The sequence below is a fragment of the Cajanus cajan genome, chromosome 8 (assembly GCF_000230855.2).
Source record: "Cajanus cajan strain Asha chromosome 8, NIPB_CcT2T_4, whole genome shotgun sequence".
Taxonomy (NCBI): domain Eukaryota; kingdom Viridiplantae; phylum Streptophyta; class Magnoliopsida; order Fabales; family Fabaceae; genus Cajanus; species Cajanus cajan.
Genome location: NC_138524.1, coordinates 1340970 through 1362895, shown reverse-complemented (window position 1 = coordinate 1362895; position 21926 = coordinate 1340970). Strand labels below are relative to the sequence as shown.

The window sequence follows — 21926 nt, the reverse complement described above, 5'->3', positions numbered from 1 at the left end:
AACAACACATCAATGTGCGTACACAAACGAACCCTTAGTTCACTCTGCATAGTGCGATGCATGGTGGGACCAATTACTACAAATTAAATAGTCTCAAGTGCCGCCAAAAGCGTTATTTGACAAAGATTTGTTTGGAAAGGAGGATGATGATACCCAAATGTTTTGTCTCACTCCACGATCTGCGGAAAAAAGATACTTACGTTGAAAACCAAAATATGAGAATATATATTTTTATTTATTACATGTTGATAAAGTAGTGGGTATATTTTCAGGACCCTATGTAAGAAAGAATATACTACGTTGTTATAATATGTAATGAAGCTTAGGTTTCATAATTGGTTGTCTAGCTTAGTGGTCTGTGACTTTGCTTAGAGCTTCGGCCACCACTATGCCTCGTTAAATTTAGAGTTCAAATTTTACTTGTCCTTTAGGCCCTTTTGTTGGATAACTATTTTATCGTGTTAATTATAATAAGTTATTTAGGTGAGCTAATAATATGATTAGCTTAATGTCTATCATATTTTGTTATTGCAGTACGTATATTTCTTGTCTCGAGAGAAGAGCTAGGTTAGCATGATATCATAATTCTCATTATATATGTAATTGTAATGATTATAATTTTATAAATATTATAGAATTATTTTAGAATTTTAAGAAAAGTAACTACATAAATAAAAAATAATTATATATAATTTAGTTAAAATTATAACTTTTTTTATAACTTGTAAAATTTTAAAAATAAATTAAAAGTTACTTTATGGAAATTATATATAATTTTAATAAAAGACTAATTTAAACATTTGAACATAATTTATATCATCGCCTATTATTATTTGGTACGTGTCAAATATAGAACAAAATAACACAAAAATGTTTTTTTTAATTTGTTTTCTCATATACATAAAATATTAAATATGATTATATGATTAAAATATATCCTACTTTTAATGATCATATCCTATTTTTAAATTTTTTTTCTCAGATTGTATATTTTTTTTATCATATCCTAACCATTTTTGAAAAATCAATAAAATAAATTTTTTTATAAACTCAATTTACTAAAACTACTAGAGTCAAATATAGGAAAAAATAATAATTTATATCATAAATTACTGAAACATTTGGACATAATTTATATCACCACCTATCATTGTTTGGTACATGTCAAATATAGAACAAAATAACACAAATTTTTTTTTTGATTTGTTTTCTCATATACATAAAACATTAAATATGATTAAAATATATCCTACTTTTAATCATCATATCCTATTTTTATATTTTTTTCTCAGATTCTTTTATTTTTTATTTTTTATTTTTATTTTTTATATCATATCCTAACCAATGTTTGAAAAAATCAATAAAATATATTAATTGTTTTTATAAACTCAATTTACTGAAACTACCATAGAATCAGCCAATAATAAGAAGATTAATATATATATATATATATATATATATATATATATATATATATATATATATATAAAGTTTTACGTTCAAAATTTTATTTCTACTAGGGTAATTTCTATCGATAAAAAAAAAACTCAAAATAACTGTGTAGAAGCTCTTGTAAATGTTCTAAGATACTGTATATTGTGACATTTTCAGTTGGCAAGGTTATAGTCCAGTACTCATCAATTATCCATTATATATATTGGCAGAAAATTTATCTGGCCTGTTGAACTTATATTTTTTCCTTCGCATCATGCCGAGGATATCAAAATTCGAAATAATGAATTTCACAATACATTTATACACCACAATATTGCACCTTTTCCCTTGCGTCTTCCAAGATGGTTCTTGACCGAATATGAAGTTTCCATTCCAAGGCCTTCACTTCTGTTTAGAGGAAGTTTCACATGAAGCATTCCACTTTTTCTTTATAGCCATGACATTATGAAATTCAAGCAATTTTTTTTTTTTCTTCTTCTTCTGAAACATGTTTTTACCTAAACTAGTACTACAATTCCTATGTATTGGTCCAAACAATGCTAACTGTGGAGATTATTACAAGGGTTAAAAGATTGTTGCCGTTATGTTTAGAGCTGAAAACTTTTCTCAAAAACATAAATTTATTATACATAGAAAACAAAAGCACGAAGAACCGGCACAAAAGAAGCAACAAAGATTCCTTTTTCAAGCAGTAGCAAACAAGAACATTTGAAGAATGTTTGAATAACCCTAGGAAATTAAGTAGTCAATTCTATGAGAAATAACAAGAGAGAGATAAAATAACATTTGAAGATAATTATGAGATAAAAATTTCATAAAGAAATGTGTACATAAAAAATTGTATTGCCTTATGTTATCATAGATTATTAATCAATTTTATGTTTTAGAAATATGATTTTTACGAAAATATTTGTTTAAAAATTTTATAGCAAACTTTTGATGTTCAGATTTTTGGACCCAAAATAAGCTACGCACAATTGGAAACTCGAACAAATCAAATTCTTTTGCACTTCTCGTACTATTTGATTTTCAAAGGAAATATAGCATGTTTCACCAAAAAATATATATAACCCAGGAATAATTTGAAATTATATAAGATTTTGATGGAAATAAAAAACAAAATAGAACAAGATTTGGAAATCCACAGAGTATTTTCTTTTACTAATTTTTAGTCGGAATATACAAATTCTTCTGAAGGATTTGGGCTTGATTCTTTATTTCGTTCCGTAAGCCCAAAATTCGTTGAAAGTTTTAATAGAAGCCCAATTTACAATGGAAGCTGGTTATCAGGAATTAATGGGTTGGGCTTCATACTTCTTGTCGCCAAGTTTGTTTGTTTGGGCCATACTCCGAATTTGTTAATAGAAATAGAATGCTGCAGTTTCAGTAAAAGAAATGAATCAAACGATAAACAGTGTTTCACTGTGGCATAAATAAATAAAAAAATGAACTAAATTCAATTAAAAGAATGACCCAGATATTTTAGACCGAGAAATCAAGGGTCAATTGCAATTTTATTTTTCATATCTAATCTGTGTTATTTTGATTTTTCTAATTTTCATATTCACAACTTATTATTATTATTATTATTATTACAATTATTATTATTATTAACAAAAAAGTATACGCTTAACTTAAAAATAGTATTTACAGTGAATTATTAATTTATTTACAATATTTAAATCACATTTTTATACATATTTAAATCATATTTTTAACTTTTAATTAAACCGGTGTAACGATCTAGTATTGCATCTAGTTTATTTTTTATTTTTATGTGTAATATTACATCTAGTTTTAAAGTATGATAATATTACCGGTAGTCATCTGGACAATATAATATATTAGGAAAATGATTATTTAACATAAATATCATATATATAATTAAAAATTAATATTAAATTAAAGAATTTAACTCAATTGATTGAGAAAAGTGTGAAAACTATGTAAACTTGTGAAATTGAATTCGACTCCAATAAAAAAAATATTAGTAATATTATATAATTCTTGCTTGAAAATAAAAATAAAATTTAAGAAAAGCATGGACACTTTGGCCTATTCTACAGCATGTAAAAGATTGGGATGAAATACAAGTTATTATCTTGCAATTAAATTGGCTTGACCCAAAAATATCGTGGTCCACTGTTAGTTAACGTGAATAATAATGATTCCGTTTTTTTTTTCTTTCTAAAATACTTATTTTAATAAAATAATATTTTCAACATTTTTTTGGTACTTGTTTAAACTGTTTTTTAAATTAATTTTTATTTTATAAAAAATAAATTTTTTCCTATTAAAAATGTATAACTCTCTTATAGAGGTAAAATTATAGTTTTAGTTATACAAATTCATACTCAAGTTAGGAATCGAACTCCAATAACTTATTTAACTTGTATTTCTTTAATTAAAGTGAATTATTCATTAATTTTGTTATTGATTAATTTTTATCAAAAAAATTTGACTGATCATCTTTAATAAAAAAAATTTCTCAATTATATAATTTATGTACATAAGACTAAAATTTAAAATTTTATTTAAAAGGATCAAATTCAATATTACTTAAATAAATAATATATTTGTGAGTAAATTTGTAATTTAATATATAATTTGAATCGTTAATCTTAATTTATACATATACATGTGACTTACATCAACAATTATACAATCTATTCAACAACAAAAAAATTATACAATCCATAACTTTTAATTGGATATCTTTAACTTCAAACCCTTGAATTAAATTTTCGTTTTACACAGATCATATCTACAAAGTTTAACATTAATTTAAAATTATTTGAAGTCTCGTTTATATACATCAAAATTTTCATAATATATAATATAAATAATTTAATTAATTTCTCACAAAGTGTCCTAATAAAAGTTGGATACATATTTCATAACACCTTAGAGTATCATAAAAACATATTTTTCTTAAAATATAAATTCAATTGATTTTTGTACTAGTGTATTGTGTTTGCTAATAATTTAAATTATTTCAATTTGAAAATAATCGTAATTTAATTTTGAGAAGGAAATTAAAACGATTGAAAGAGTGGGTGTAAAAGCATAGAAAAGAAGAATGATAAAATTGTTGGCGAAATAAATGCATTTTGGCTAGTGGTGGTACTGGTGCCGAATACAACACCAAAGTCTAACTAGAACTCTATTCTATTTACTACTTAGCGTGCACACCATTTACAAGTCTCTACATATAAACACAACACAAGACATCATCAGAAAAAACCAGATAAAAGGAATGTAAAAGGTGTTACCAAAACCACGTACCATATGATTATGAACCATCCCTATCCAAATCCATGTAATTAATCATGGGATCCTTAATTCTTCCATAACTGCATCTTTTTTCCTTATGAAGCCATTTCTCACTCTACATCTACTAGTATTTAAAGAGCCTAAGTTTGATCAAATATTAAACCCAAAACCAAGTCCTTTGGTTTTTCTTCCTTGCATACCCTTTGGCCTTCTTTTTGTTTTTCTTCCTCCATGGAATCCTCTAACTGGATTCTGAAACATGTATCCCTTTTACTTGTTTTCTTCCTTAGCCACAGTTGTTCATCTTCTGAGGCTTTCTCTCCCTCGCTTTTGGACCGTGTGGTTACCAACACCACACACCTGCACCGGAATTTCACTGCTGTATCACAATTCAGAACCATTAACAGACAAGTTTTGGATGATTGTTCTGCTTCAAGTCCCTCTCTTAAAGTCAACATCTCCTCAAATTCTAGCTTGTCAGATGAAGAGTTTGTGACTGTCACAGTCTCTGGCGTTTCCGATCCTTCAGATGGCGATTGGGTTGCTATGATCTCACCCTCCAATTCTGAGTAATGATTCATTCATTCATATCATATAGTAAATAACAATTAACAAGAAATTGGGTTTTGTTTGTCTGTTTGTTTGATTACACATGTGACATCATGACATGCAGTGTGAAAACGTGTCATCTGAACGAGGCATTTTATCTGCAAACTGGTGACACTGATAAACTTCCTCTGCTTTGCCATTACCCTGTCAAGGTATGTTTTACTTTTCTTCTTTTTAAATTCTTTTAATGCTCCACATCTGTTACACTCATTTTCTTAATATTTCGTCCAAACAACGTGCTTTCATGATAATGTTCATACTTCACACCATGCCTCATAAATGACCTATATATTATATCTTTGTAGGGTTTATGAATTGTTTGGCAAATTATTAATAACTTTGTCCTTCATTTTCAACCACATTATATCTCTAACTACCCCCTCTCCCTCTCCTTTCAACCTTTTAACTTGCTCCTTCACATTCATTTGTGATTTTGTGTTCTTATTGTTTTTTGTTGTATTCATGAAATCTCTGAGTTTCCTATGTGTTTTTATTTGAAAAACAATCAAATTATTTTCTGAAAGGTTTAGCGTGGGTCATATTAATTCCTATATGATAAAATTTTATTTTACATAATATTCTTGAAAATGTATTTCTTTACTCACGTTAATCCTCATGTTGAGAATTTTAATAATTAATTTGATTGATATAATCAATCCCTATATACCAGTATTTTTATACATAACTAAAATTTATGATAAATAAATTATATTATGATGTAAGATTATTTTTTAATTATTAATAATTCATTTTTAAAATGTTTAAAATTTAATTTATAAATAAATATGATAAAAAATTTAATTGATTAAAAAGTTAAAAAAAATCGTTAAAAATTCTCTCACACAATGTAATTGCTTTTTTTTTTCAAAAGGATTTTTAAGGATTCTTTTAACTTTTATTTAATTCAAAAATTTTTATTTATTTTAATTATTTATCAATTAAATTTAATATTTTAAAATAAATTATTAATAAATAAAAATAATCCTTTATTACAATATAAATTATTTATCATAAATCTAAAATATAATTTATATCTTTAAAATATCTATTTATCTAAATTTAAATATAATTTATATATTCAAATATAATATTTATTTATATATAATTTATTATAAATTTTAATTATATATAACAAACATACACTGATTAAAGTACTAGTATACAACCAATGTTTTACCATGGCACAAATGGTTGAATAATTCTATACTAATATTTTTCCTTTTGTATGGTAAATGTTAAATGTGTTTTTATTTTAAATTTATTAAATATATTTATTTTTATTACTTTTTTACAAGAAATTAAGAGGATTTGTTGAAAAATTAGTAGAAGGATATATAATTACTTCAAAGACTTAGAAGGAAACTTTAAAAAATGAGTCAAAACCAACAAGATCTATATATATAAAAAAGTGAATAATTGGTTTACAGCATGTTAATGAGAAAATCTTAATTCAACGTCTTTTTTAAATTTTTTTCTTAAAAATATGAAATTAATATAGAATATTTTTATTTTGTTTTTTATTCTAAATTTAAATTTTTTATTATTAATAAATATTGATACTATCGTTAAAGTTCAGACTACTACGATATATTTGATTTGTAAATACTTTAAATACTAAGAATCTATAAAATTGTTTTAATCTTAGTTTTTTTTTTTCCAGTATTCTAAAGTTATGGTATTATATTCTTTAATATAATTTTATGTATCATGTAATAATATTATTAATAATTATTATTATTTTATTAATATCAGTTTAACTATAATTCAACTATGATTGAATCATGAATTTTGAATTAGCATATTGATTGATTCAAATTTAAAAATATTTTTATTTTTATAGAATAATTAATTAAACTATTTATTCTATTTTACTAATTATAAAAACACATTTTTATTGAAATATATAATCTTTTATTAATTAGTGCATGACATTAATTTTTTTTTTCTCATTTCTTAGTTAGAAATATTATTTTATTTAATTCTAAGAGTATTTATATTGAAATTTATCATTGTATTCAAAATGTTATTTTAATGGAAAGAATCTAATTCTTCTGGTGTAAAAAGATAACATTAAGAAAAATAATTAATTTTTCCATTTATATTATCATAAATTTATAATATTTTCCATAATTTTTTATTTTTGACATTTTACACGTTATCATTTGGTTAATGATATCAAAGTATGATGATTTGTGATTGATGTAAACAAACTTTACACGTGTATTTTTTTTTTTCTTCTAATAATAGTTAATACTATTATCTTAAAATTTTCTCTTAACGTGACAAGTAAAACAAAAGAATTTGTCACAAGGTTTTATTTATTGATTTTTTTTTTCTAATTCATAGACGATTTAGCTTAATATCACACACCATGACATGACATGTAATCAAACAAAATTTTATCATTCTCTTATTTATTTGGTACGATGAGGGTTCATCTTAGAGGTTGATCGCATAACGATTAAGAGAAGACAAAAAAATGTTGAAATCATCGTATTGATAATTATGAAAAAAAGTCAATTCCCATGATTCATGAATGCCAGTAAATTGGCATCAATTGGTTGTCGTTGCTTCATATACTACCACAAATCATGCACAAGGCTCTGTCTTTGTGAAAAGTTGTAGTTTGACTTGTTACCCATATTTATACTGACAAGTGGAAAGCACCCTCCAACTGTATTATGTTCATACACGCTTGCTTTTCGAAATTTTTCTCTCTTCTAATTCAATTCCAATGCTGCAACAATGTACTTTTTCCTGTGTTTGCGGTTGCTTTACATCATGTGTACATGACTTGGACGCTTCTGCTTTGTATACATCATGTGTACATATTAATTTAAATTTATTTAAAGAAAATATATTACTGTTGTTTCTTGAGTTGCTTATAAATAATTTTCTGTATCATTAGAGATGCTCTTAGCATTGTGGTATATACCTTGGAGGCATTGTCAGAGTGACGTGACGTTCACGCAGTCTGTTATTATTATTGAAAGCTCAAAAATAGTATCATGGCACTTATTTTGTTGCCATAAGATTTTCTCGTTTGGTTACTTTATTTATTTCTGGAGAGTCGGGAATAAACAAATATTCTTATTCGTTATTATCTGCCAAATTTATGCATTTCTAATTTCTCTGGACAGTAGCATTCTCATGATTGGTGGATTTGATGCTTCCACCTCATTGTACTTTCTCCTTGCAACTTCAGCTTTAATAATTATAAACACGAATCGGTGGTTTTAGCACTAGATTATAAATGTCTGCTTTTGGTTTTGGCCACACTGTCAGCAACGAATTTCTTATATAAACGTGTTCCTTTTTTTTATTTTTTTTATTTTGTGGTGAACATTTTGCTAACGTGCTTTTGGTGGAAAGTCCTAAAGCAGAAAAGATGGACAATCTTGAAAACTACAAGTTGAAGATTTGAATCCGCTTCATAAGTGGATTCCTTAATTAAAAGCAAGAAAGTACTAACATTAACTAATGATTAATACATTGAAAGGGAGGTTTAGGTAATAGTTTGGTCACTACTTGTGTGTATCTTGTCATGACACATTTTGCTCATGTGTTTTGGTGGAAAGTCCAAAAAATTAGACAATCTTGAAAACTACTATGCATAAGTTAAGTTTCAAAAAATTTCTCAGTATTTAACTTATACATAATTTAATTTTAATTTATAAAAAGAATTTCTCTCTTTTTTTTTTTCTATAAATGTTTATGAAAAAAAATTGTCCACATTGAGGCTTGGGTAATAATTTTGGGCATTACATAGTTGGTATTTGTGCATGTGATGATCAACCATGTAAATGTCCAATATCTTGTACTAAATAGTGTACAACCGAATTAAACGCAGGCACAATACATGAAAAATGATCCAAACTACCTTAGTTGCAAAAACAAAGAATGCAAGACAAACGAAGATGGGAAATGCACTTGCAGTGGTTCAATAAAGTTTCATGTTGTCAACATTAGAAGCGACATTGAGTTCGTGTTCTTGTCTGGTGGATTCCTGAATCCCTGCGTTGTGGGAAGGTCCACCCCTGTGAGTTTTGCCAATCCTAAGAAGCCACTCTATGGACATCTCTCAAGCATAGATTCAACTGGAACATCAGTAAGTGCCAAACTACTTTTTCTGCTTAAAATTCAAATATTTTTCTTTTCATTTGAACTCAAATGTGATTTGGTGCTGCAGATGAGATTGACATGGGTTAGTGGAGACAAGCAGCCTCAGCAAATCCAATATGGAGATGGAAAAACAGCTACTTCAGTAGTCACTACATTTTCACAAAATGATATGTGCAGTGAGTATTAGCTTTCCGTTTCCCTTCTCATAAATAACTATGTGCTGTATATATATATATAGATATTATATATATGCTTCTGTATATAGTTTAATTTGAAGTGTAAACATAAATTGAGTGAAGTAGTTTTTTACATTATTTTGATAAGGAAATTGACAAATGACAAAACGGCTCTTATAATTGTTTTAGAATGGTTTTACCAATTTGTTGTTCATTTCCATTTGAAATTGACAGCTTCATCAGTTCTGCCAAGTCCTGCTATAGATTTTGGATGGCACGATCCAGGATACATCCATTCAGCCCTAATGACAGGACTTAAGCCTTTAAGCACCTTCTCCTACAGATATGGAAGGTATGGACCTTACGGAATAAATTGAGGATATGGTTTGAGAAAGTATCTATTCTTCCATTTAAATACATTAATATCCTAACTATTTCGTCAACTCATTAGTTAGGTATTTTATTTATTTCAACGAAAAATTCATGTTTGATCCCGTGATATGTAAAATCTCAAAAACTCATCGGATAGTAACAAGCACAGTATTATAAGCATAATTAGACTATAAAATTAGTGTCTGATCTAATAGTCAAAATGTGTGACGGGACAAAAAAAAATGCATTAATAATGTTATCAGATAATGATTTTAAAACCTGTCAAAATAGTATGAAAAGAACTTGGCTGGTGGTCATTTTAGGGGAATACTACTAATAATATATATGCCTGAACTTCAAGAATTTGTATTTGTGCAGCAAGTATTTCGAGAATTGAGATTTAGCTCATTAAATATGTTGGTTTTCTTTGTGCTTATGATCCAGTAACTCGGTTGGTTGGAGTGAACAAATCCAGTTTTCAACTCCACCTGCTGGAGGATCAGATGAGCTTAAATTCATTGTATATGGTGATATGGGCAAGACTCCTCTTGATGCTTCGGAAGAACACTACATTCAGGTAAACTGCTGCATCAAATATATTAGCATTTAGATTTCAGATGCATATAAGCCACTAGAACTTGGCTAATGGTGAAGAGTCATGGAATTCTCTCACCTCATTACATTGTCTTGTTTTCATGCAGCCAGGAGCTCTTTCAGTGATTAAAGCTATAGCCAATGATGTAAATTCTAGCAACATAAATTCAGTCTTTCACATCGGAGACATAAGCTATGCAACAGGTTTTCTAGTAGAATGGGATTTCTTCCTCAGCCTTATCAATCCAGTAGCTTCCAGGGTTTCTTATATGACAGCAATAGGGAACCATGAGAGGTATTGCATCCGCAATTCCACATTAATGATAATTCTGACCAACCCACATTTTCCTCAAATATCTACATTACTTGAACAGTTTAGACAAAAAGTTCCCATAAAATCACCGCTTATTTCCTGTAAATTGTTGAATAAATAATATTTAAAAATTAATGCATGTTATGGTATAATTTTTATAAACATGTTTATACTCAGGGATTACATAAATTCCGGTTCAATATATGTCACTCCTGACTCTGGTGGGGAATGTGGAGTACCTTATGAAACATACTTTCAAATGCCAACTGCAGCAAAGGATAAGCCTTGGTACTCCATTGAACAAGGAAGTGTTCATTTCACAATTATATCAACTGAGCATGACTGGTCAGAAAAATCTGAGCAGGTAAAAGTAAAACTAGGGAAGCCATTATTCTTTTTCTCATATTTCTGGTTCTGTTGAATAGTACATATGATTTGTGTAAATTCCCTATTGCAGTATCAGTGGATGCAAAAGGACATGGCATCAGTTAATCGACAGAAAACTCCTTGGCTAATCTTCATGGGGTAAGTGAGTTGGGCACATTTTTTAAACATCATCAGTGGATCTATATATTAAGCATATGCATGACATTTTCACATGCAGACATAGACAGATGTATTCCTCCTGCCATTCATTGTTATCTACTGAAGAACTATTTAAGGATTCTGTGGAGCCATTGCTACTAGAAAATAAGGTTTGCAAATCAAGCTCCTTAGTCATTGTGTATGGTTCTTCATTGACATTGTTGTAGTATTGTGAACATGAAACAGGTTGACTTGGTTCTTGTTGGCCATGTACATAATTATGAGAGAACTTGTTCCGTGTTTCAAGGTGAATGCAAAGCCATGCCTACAAAAGATAAAAATGGGGTGGACACATATAATGGCAGAAATTACAGTGCCCCTGTGCATGTTGTCATTGGCATGGCTGGCTTCAGCTTAGATAAATTCCCAGACCAAGTAAGCAATTATCTCTTCATCATTCTCTTTCCTTCTCAATCCTCCACACATTATATATTTTCTCTTCTTGCGAGAAAATTACATGACATAATTTTTTCATACTTACATCCATATATATCTTCAGGATTGTGCTAATGGTTTTTTACTAAGCAATCAAATTGAATGTTTTCTTGCATTGTCAGGTGGAAAAATGGAGCCTGAAAAGGATTTCCGAGTATGGTTATTTTAGAGCACATGCTACAAGGAATGATTTAAACTTAGAGGTTAGTATTTTGTGCCCTAAGAATCACTTCATTCCTTTTTATTTATTTATTATATTTGGAAGCTGCATGTACTAAATACAAATTATATTGACTATCCTCTTCTTCATTGTAGTTTGTCGTCTCGGATACAAGAGAAGTTAAGGACAGTTTCCACATTACAAAGTGAAAGATTACTAAAAAAAACATACATATAAGTGGAAGGTATATCATAGATAGAGACATGCACACAAATACACAAATCATAGATGTTATTGAAAGTCAAAGGAGATCCGGAGACAGTCATAGATCAGCAATTTTTCACTTTTAATATTGTATATGGTCTTTATCTCATGTACAACTTTCTTCAAAATCCGAATAATGATATTAACAAATAAGTCTTTTTATTCTTATAAAAAGAAAATTCTTGAGATGAATAGAGGATTGCATTATTTGCACACATGGACAGATAGAATTGAAGAATTTCACACACCAAAGCAAATATTGTTAAACAAGACATCGCATGTGGAAGCGTGCAAGAACAAATAAGATCAATTGGAAGCAAATACAAAGCTAGTTTCCAAATTTCAATTATCATTAATAGGCGTTAGAGATAAAAAAAAAAATCACGCAAGTGAACGTTCATCTCAAAAAAATTAGCCACATTGGAATCGTATAATCGTATGATAAAAAAAAATAAAAAAAATCCAAACATGCTTGTTCAAACTAGCTTTGCTTGTTTCTTTCTTGTTCAAACATACTGTGAATTTCATCATTGATGTTCAAGGCCAATCATAAAGATTGAGAACGCCAAAAGGGATTGAAATTTTTATATAAAGATGTATATTGGGCTTATAAAATTCTTAAAGGGCTAGGCTCAGACATTTCTTTAATATATTCAACCGTCTAATTTTACCTTCCTGCATTCATTAGTTTTTGGCAAATGTTATATACAACCCCTTTCTACTAGGTCAGCCTTCCTTCTCAAATTTTTTTCTCTCAAAGGTTTCCTTAAATATTATTTTTATTTTTATTTTTAAAGTAAATTTTTTTTCAAAATTTTTTTTTCTTCCTTCACCATCTCTTTCTTCACTCATTTTTTTGGCTACTCTATCCATCTCTAATCCTTCTTCATATACCTCCCTTTTTATTTCTTGATTTTTCTCTTCAATAATCAAGATACTTACTAACTCATTTTTATTATTTTTTAAATTTTATTTTTTGCACTCTTAATTAACATTTTTTAAACTCTAATTTTTCATTATATCTTCAATTTCATATATCGGAATACAAGGTTGTGAATTTTACGAATATGTCATTTTTAAATATATGACCTGTTAGTTTTATGATGAATAATTAATTAAAAATTATTTTTTTATTATTACCATTTTGAAATTGTGTTTTCTAGTTCTTAAAATATATTTTTAGAAAGAACTATCTGAAAAAAAAAATATTTATTTTAAAAAACTCTTTTTGAAAATATATTTTTTTCTTTTAAAAATTATCTTTCAGAAATATGTTAGAAAATATATATTTTTGAAAAGCACTTTTCGGAAGAGAAAAAATATAGGAAGTGTATTTTTCTCTCTACTGGAAAATATTTTTTGAAAAATTATATTTAGAGAATAAGTAAATAAACAAAAAGTAAAAAAAAATGTAATATTAATTATTGCAAGTGTATTTAATTTAACAAAACCCATAAGTTTTTCATATTCGTGATACATGGGCCAATATGGTCCATATAATCTGGCCTGTGTCGATAAACATTTAAATGGACCGAATTAAGTTAGCCTGCTTATTAAATAGGCTATTTTTGGCTCGTGATATATACACCTCCTTTTTTTTTATAAGTACACCTCCTTTTTAAAAAAAGTTATAAAGTTTTATTATTATTTTTTTAAAATTTAATTTTACACTTTCAACTTTCAATTTGCTACTTTCTTCTTCTTATTCACACACCATTTTTTTTCTCTTTCAATTTTTACATGTTACCAAAATAAGTGAGGTGAAGGAAAAATAAGGGGGTACATGTAAAAATTGAAAAAAAGGAGAAAAGATGTGTGAGAAAAAAGTACTAAATTAAATGTTATGGATGTAAAATTAAAAAATTTAAAACAAAAAATTAAGAATATTTTAAAATTTTAATTATTTTTTTAAAAGGAGGTGTACTTATAGAAAAAATGAGGTGTATATATCATGAACCGCTATTTTTTTGTCCAGTTTGCGTCTAGTCCATTTAGTTTGCGGGCTAATGCACTAATCTGCAATAATAAAAAATATAATATTAATACATAAGTATAATATTTTATAGCTCAAGATTTATACATTATAAATAGATAAATTAATTTTCAACCCTTAAAAATAATTGAAATATCTACTTAAATTAATTCCAACTATAAATTTAAATTGTGATGAATATTAATTTTTACAGTAAATCAAACGAGCCTTTTATATATATATATATATATATATATATATATATATATATATATATATTTATTTATTTATTTATTTGGTGAAATAGGACATTTTTATAAAAAAAAATAATAAAATTAAGGACTGCTTCTTTGAGATATTAAGATCTACTATTTAAGGGTATGACTTCTCTTAACATATTTTTTTTATACCCACAAGCATAAATAAATAGTTTTTCTTATTTTATCTCTATCTAAATAAATACCTTTTATTATTTCACTTTTAAAATATAATATTTTATTAATATCAACATTTAAGGGTGATCACAAAATAACTAAGTATTTTGTTAACAAATATTATATTTTTTTATATATTTTTTTTAATAACAGTCATTTCCTTTTTCTAGTAAATATTTTATATTAAATTACTTAAATTAAAAGTATGAAACCCTTTGAATATTATGTCCAAACATAAATATTTTTTTAAAATTAATTTCAGTTAAATGTAAAACTTCCATTCTTCCAATTGCAACAGCCTGATTGTGTTAATAAATGGATACAGGATCATGGAGACTATCAATTATTAGTTTATTTCCAAACATGTAGTATATTTTTCGTCATATTTCCGGTTCTTTACTCAATGGGCAAGATCAATAAAATACAAATGCTTTTTTAGTTTCCGCACTTCCTTTGTTAGGTTAGGGTTAGGGAGGGACCCTCTTCTTTCATTTGGGCTAGTGGTCCTTATTCTTATCTTGCCCACTATGCTTCAATGACCCACATATAGGATCTGTTAATCTGTTATTTTCTGACCCCCAAATGTATTTTTTAGGTGGATACAGATTGAAATACATTACTTCATATTATCAAATACATTATCTTAATTACCCCATTTAGAACAGGCTTAATGATATTTTGACCAGATTTCAAAACTAAAATAACTATTTACTAGGTGAACGTGGTCCATTTGATGACTAGCTGAATTTTACTTTGCTCTTTAAAAAAACCAACAAATTGTTTTGTCTCTTTCACAATTTTGAATTAATACAAAATATCAATACTGCAGTATTCTTAGAATATTAATCCTGATAAGTTAATCAACAAGGCTTCTATTATGAGCTTTCTACCAACATCAGTGTGATTCACTGCTTTTTGAGTGTACAAGATGTTAATATATCCTTTACGTATTGCTTATATCAGTTATATGTTGTAATGCAATACTAATCCGGTTCTCCAAAATGAAAAAAAAAAAAAAAACATTAAAAATTTTAGAGTAATTTCAATGGGAGTTGTTTGTCCTATGAAGCAATTCAAGCCCGGGTTTCTTGTTATTGGAGGACTCTGACGTGGCAACATGAGTTGCTTGAAGAAGAGAGAGAGTTACTTCCTCAAACAATTGTTCCTTATTAGATTTCAAGCACATCTTATTGAACATATTTGGAAACGTTTCAAAAATAATAATGATAAAAATTAATTTCGTATAATGTTTATGTATTTACTATTGTTTTATTTTATTTTTAATATCTACTTATTATGTATTTTTTCTCATAATTTATTTTCTTTTATTGTAGTGCAATTATCCTTTTTAATAAAAATTTAAATTTAATTCATAAATAATTAAAAAAAAAAATTTAAAAGTTGAATTTCTTAAAATTTCTTATCATTAAAATAAATTTGTATTTAAATTGCTTAATGTTGATATGGAACATTAAAAACTACTTTTTTTATTTTTTTAATGCATGAAGCAACTCAAATGAGTTGTTTCTATTTTGGAGATGGCAAAATGTGTTGCTTGGTTATGTACTTCAATATCACAGACATGTCGGCATAATCTTCGGAGGCAGATCCAAATTAAGGAATTTTAATCTTCTTCGTATGGCCTTGTTTTACTTTAAAATATCTTTGATTAGTTCCTGAATAGGTTTTATTATATTATAAAAGAACCAATGCAATGCTTGTAAACCGACCATTTTAAGTCAGTAATTGTTTTTATTGATTTGTGTGATAGTCTGCGTGATCCTATGAATGAAACAATAAAAAAACTAGAGGTTAGCACCTATCTCATTATGTCTCTCACTTATGTAATTCACATTAGTTTATAAGCAAGGAAACAAAGTCAAGTTTGTTGTATTGATGTGTTTCATGTGAACTACCAATATAAATTGTTTTTTTCTACCAAATCACATTAACCATGTTGTACTTTTTGAACTTTTCTGACCCTTTTTCTAAAATTAAATTAGTACTGCTCTTCCAGGTGGCCATCATTCAACAGTTCATTAAATTTAAAACTAAATTCCCACATGTTAAACCAGTGATGTTGTGCCACATTTCAGAAGCAGATATTTCCTATGTTGGCTAAAGTATATATTCACGTTTTCACAAAGAATGTCCAAATGCATTCCTCTCATAGTGTGGTATTATTTAAATTTAGTAATCTAATCAAATCATCTTTGCCTGTTTGGAATTTCCTTATATGTAAAATTCTGTTGATCAATGAGTTCAAGTATCCAATCAGTTAACACTTTCAACAATTTGAAAGGGCATTGGCCCTGTTGTAACATGGTACTTAACACAGCCATAATTAGTGTCAATTAAAACCACCTTATTCTATTTTTCTTCAATTTTAGTTACAGAAGACTTGCAATACGCTTAAATTGCAAGTATTGAGAAGTAAAGACAGAAACCTAGCTAGCTATTGGAGCTTCCTTTAAGTCACAACGGTTGAGAATGACAGGTTCTGCAAGTACAAAGTTATCAAAAAAGCATGCTTGACACCTCATGTACTGTCAGAGACCTTAATTCAATCCATGACCAAATTTATTCTTCCTTGCTCAGATACCAAACCAGCTCACCAAACTCAACTGCTGCACAAATTTAAGTATTATTGGTTCCAATTATTCTCCTCATTATATCAATACTGATTAAAAAAAGTATCATAAAACATATATATAGAGGAATAAATGGAAAAATCAATTTTTTTAACGAATCAAATTTATGCATTTAGAGTGGTGAGTTGAATGTAAAATATAAGTTTATTAATAATACATTTAATTTTGTCATATAAAGTTTTGTATTCAAATAAATGGTATATAATTACATTAGATACTTTAAAAGAAGAATTTTATATTTTACCGTGATTTTAGTTGACTTAAACATAATTATGGTGATTTATAAAAGGAAAAAATTGTATACATGAGTCACTCAATTTCTGTCCGCATATGAATTAAGATTAGAGTATCTACAGTAAGAGTTGCTTATAAATAATCTCTTGTGTCATATCATACTGTCTTTTTTACTTTATGAGTTGTTTAAATTTTAGCAAAATTACTTGTAAAAATTTCAGTACTAAAATTTAAGCAACTCATAAAATAAAAAAGAGTTGATGTAGCATGATGATGTGTACGTGAGTTTGCTTATTGAGTCACTATAATTTAATACAAATAAAGAATTTTTCTTTTAACTTTTCAATAGCATATTACATTAATATTGTTTTGACGACATTCTTTCCCTGCAAATTCTCCTCCATTTCTCGGGAAACACGTTGTTCTATAGTAAAAAAAACTATGGTGGTAATGATGGAAGACTAAACTAGTGATTACATATTTTTGCAATCAAAGAGAATCTCAATTCATCGAAGAGTGGGTGTTTGTAGCCGACCACTTTCAATCAATTGTTTGTTAATTAATCTTTGTAAAGTCGAGATTTCTCGGGCACTGGTCCTAGCTTTAAATCATCAAAATACAAACCAAAAACTAAAAATAGAAAGAAAGAAAAGTTATATATGAAAACTAAAGTTGGTAACTTTGTATCTTCTCATGTTATTTCTCATGAATTAATAAATAAACACTTGTGTAGTTAGTTATATTGACGGGATTCTTGTGAGCTACCAATAACAAAAAAAGTGTTGCTCTCTACCAATCACATTTACCATCTCTCACACGCTCTTGCTTTCTCGTTGGTACTATATTGATTATTCATTTTATTTTCTTTGTAATTAAATTATTTTATCATTTATCTTCCTACCAATTGGACACAAAAATCAACTTTTGATGGTGGGTTTAGCACTTTAGCTAGTAATGTTGAGGCATAAAGCAGATAGATATTTTTCTGTGGACTAAGCAGATATTTCCATTTCATTTCATTATGTATAAAGGGAAAGGGAAGTACCATAAGATATAACTCAATCTGACTAAACTAACCACCAAGTTATTTTACTTGGAAACATTTTTAACCCAAAGAGGCAAAAACGGATAGTTGAAAAGATAACGTGATAGGTATATATTGAGTAAATCAATCATTCAATTACCCATAAAATCCGTTTTCCAAATCTCCCACACGAAAAAAAAATGTCTGTAGTCCTGGAATCAATGACTAGGGAATTTTTAAGAGTCTCAAATTTACACTTTTAAGAAGGCAAAATTCCAAATCGGATATTCACTTACTTGTCATGTACTACTACTTTATTGATGTAAAATTATATTCAAATTTATAAACGTGTAGTAATTTAGAATATGATGTACAAATACTTTATTGAATGATAGTAAAAATTACAGTTTTGTTAACTCATTTAAAAAATAAAAAGTATAATTTTATAACCAAAATAACAATTTTTATCTAAAAATATATTTTAATATTATCAACAAATTACTGTAGTAATCTTCAATAAAAGCTATTTATTTGTTAATTCTTTAACAGCAATGGTTAATAAAACAATAAGAAAAATACAGATAAATTCAAACTCTGTCCTCAAAATCAGATAAATATAAAAAATATCTGTCAATATGCTTGTAGAAATGAAACTAATTCTGCAATTACTGTTGCAATTAATAATTATAAAGCTAAAAATTCAAACCACTTTTCAAGATAGACAATAAGTTATAGAAACAAAAATAATAATAAATTTTTTTTTTCTCAAACTAAAACAAACTCATACTATTTTAGAAAAACTAATCTTCTGCCAATTAACATTGTTTAAGAAATTGAGTGGAATTGGACTCGAATAAGCCATTGTTGAATGAGTTGGAAAAGTGAAAAGATGTAGAAACTTAATAAGAAAGCAGGGAGCTTTTGTGGTTTTGGACGTGGCAGGACATAATTGGATGAAATAAAAAAAATGGCAACAACTGAAACATGCAAGAGAGTCAATGTAGCCGTTGCACCCCAACACTATACAACACAATCATTAACGCTCACAACAACATAACAACGTTGGAAAGAAAGAAAGGACCCTCGTTGTCTCTCTTACTCACAACGCACGCTCCTTCAATGAATTCCCATCTCATGGATTCAAAATCCAAACTTTGGACGCCCCCTTCATCTTCCACCGCCACCACCAGCAGCAGTAGCAGCAGCTGCAGCGAGAGCGATGACACCCCCTTCTCTTCCCAACGCATCATCCCATTACTCCCCACTTTCTTCCACCATTCTCACCGATCACTCGCGGTTCTCTCCGGCCACGTGGGCTCCGTCTCATGCCTCGCCCTCTGCGGTGAGTTCATCCTCAGTGCCTCGCAGGGTAAGGATATCATTGTGTGGCAGCAACCAGATTTAAGGCTCTTCGCCAAGTTCGGACAAGGCGACGGCTCCGTCAAGGCCCTCGCCACCGTCGCCAACAAGGTCTTCACCGCACACCAAGACAGCAGAATCAGGGTTTGGAAAGTTTCCAGAAGCTCCGAAAACGTGTTCAAGCTCGTTGACACGCTCCCCACAACAAAGGACTATTTGGGGAAGTTCATGAAGCAGAGCAACTACGTCCAAACCCGGAGGCACCACAAGCGTTTGTGGATTGAACATGCCGATAGTATTTCTTGTTTGACGGTTTATAATGGGTTTGTTTACTCTGGGTCGTGGGACAAGACTCTTAAGGTGTGGAGGATTTCCGATTTGAAGTGTTTGGAGTCGGTGAAGGCTCATGATGATGCTATTAATGGGTTGGTGGCGTGTAAAGGGGTTGTGTATTCTGCTTCTGCGGATGGAAAGATTAAAGTTTGGGGGAGAAAAGATGGGAAGGGGGAGCATTGCTTGAAGGGGGTGTTGGAGGGTCGTAACAAAGATGTTTCTTTTAACTCTGTTGTTGTGTCTGAGGATGGGAAGTGGGTCTATGGAGGAGGGTCTGATGGGTTTGTGATGGGGTGGGAGAGGTTTGACTTTGACTTTGAGAGATGGAAGATGGTTTCTGAGACTAAGGCACATGAGATGGCTGTGTTGTGCATGTGTTTGATGGGGGAGTTTTTGTGCAGTGGTTCGGCTGATAAGAGCATAGGGATTTGGAGGAGAGAGGCTTTTGGTAAGCTTTGTAGGGTTGGGGTCATAAGTGGCCATGAAGGGCCTGTCAAGTGTTTGCAGGCCTCGTCTAATAGAGTTGGTGGTGGCTTTTTGTTGTACAGTGGAAGCCTTGATAAAAGTGTGAGAGTTTGGTGGGTCCCAAGGTATAGTAGTAGTAACAATGCAGATGTAGAGGATAAGGATAACAACTCTACTATACTTGGGAAAATGAATGAATCTATGAGTCCATCTATCGTAACATGTTAGGATAGGAACATGTTGAAGGCTGAGTGATGAAGCACACGATCTATTTTAACAGTGTCTGCAGTGCTTCCTTCTTGATTTGTTTTCTGCTTCTAGGACGCTGAAATGAAGAGTTACTTCAGACTAGAAGGGCAAATTGAAGATTTTGTTTGTATCTTGAAGTTGCTGTTTTGCTCTTCTGTTTGTAATTGGTGTTGATTTCACTTTTTTTTTTCAGCTGATTGTAGAATTTTAGGGGGAAATTAGGGGGCTTGGTTTATTTATTTATTTATTTTTGTTTTCTTAGTGGAGAACTTAGGGAACATAGCAGAGTGGTGTGGTTATACTTTTGTATTTTGAATTTCATTGTTTTGTATTTGTATACAATTGTAACTATGCCTATAAAGGATTCGATCAATGCAAATAAATCATGTTCTTTGTTGGTTGGATGATAATGAACATAAACCTTTCTCGTGTTTGCTTGGGACAATAATAATCACTTGGAAAGAGCCACAGGACATTACACTTTGTTACCCTAGGCACATTGAAGAGATTAATGTCTCCAAATATCATTATGACAAGCTCTTCAGCAGCCATAACAAATAAACCAACCAACCAACCAAGAATAGAAAAAGCAAAAAGATTCTGGCGACAAACAATTCTGTTATTATTTGAGTCAAGGAATCTTGTCTGCGTTCTATGATATGACGTCTTTCTGATATATTTGTCAGTCATTGATTCGATATCAAAATCAGCGTACTTATTCTGCTTGTTATTTACTTATTTTGTTAGTGGAGACAAATGTTAATTGCAAGTGAGATCAGAGAACAAGGTAGTGCAGAAAGATTACTTATGATTCAGTTTTCTGATTCTTTGAAATATACACGTAATT

The 21926-nt window shown here is 29.0% G+C and overlaps 2 protein-coding genes across 3 annotated transcripts; both read left to right on the top strand.

The window, feature by feature from the left end:
• The first annotated feature begins 4663 nt into the window (after window positions 1–4663).
• On the top strand, window positions 4664–12550 carry LOC109798896 (putative inactive purple acid phosphatase 27). Of its 2 annotated transcripts, XM_020359329.3 has the most exons (13): window positions 4669–5297; window positions 5402–5489; window positions 9188–9445; window positions 9527–9635; window positions 9870–9987; window positions 10452–10584; window positions 10709–10896; window positions 11092–11278; window positions 11372–11439; window positions 11519–11609; window positions 11686–11874; window positions 12057–12137; window positions 12250–12550. In XM_020359329.3, exons 1-13 carry the CDS (start codon window positions 4960–4962, stop codon window positions 12301–12303), a joined length of 1902 nt encoding a protein of 633 aa, XP_020214918.1. In that variant the 5' UTR covers window positions 4669–4959; the 3' UTR covers window positions 12304–12550. The 2 variants fall into 2 exon arrangements, with proteins under 2 accessions (XP_082918575.1, XP_020214918.1); XM_083062449.1 differs by lacking the exons at window positions 12057–12137; window positions 12250–12550 and having other exon boundaries at window positions 4664–5297; window positions 11667–11805.
• A 7092-nt stretch (window positions 12551–19642) lies between these two features.
• Window positions 19643–21483, top strand: LOC109799004 (Transducin/WD40 repeat-like superfamily protein). The gene has a single exon (XM_020359470.3). The coding sequence runs from the start codon at window positions 19658–19660 to the stop codon at window positions 21056–21058; it is 1401 nt and encodes a 466-aa protein (XP_020215059.2). The 5' UTR covers window positions 19643–19657; the 3' UTR covers window positions 21059–21483.
• The last annotated feature ends 443 nt before the right edge of the window (window positions 21484–21926 follow it).

What these genes read in the sequence shown, in the direction of transcription:
- LOC109798896 (XM_020359329.3), top strand. Translation starts at nt 4,960, where the DNA reads ATGGAATCCTCTAACTGGATTCTGAAACATGTATCCCTTTTACTTGTT. An exon ending in TTTGCCATTACCCTGTCAAG is followed by an intron (nt 5,490 to 9,187) that starts GTATGTTTTACT and finishes AATTAAACGCAG; the next exon opens with GCACAATACATGAAAAATGA. An exon ending in GCAATAGGGAACCATGAGAG is followed by an intron (nt 10,897 to 11,091) that starts GTATTGCATCCG and finishes GTTTATACTCAG; the next exon opens with GGATTACATAAATTCCGGTT.
- LOC109799004 (XM_020359470.3), top strand. Translation starts at nt 19,658, where the DNA reads ATGCAAGAGAGTCAATGTAGCCGTTGCACCCCAACACTATACAACACA.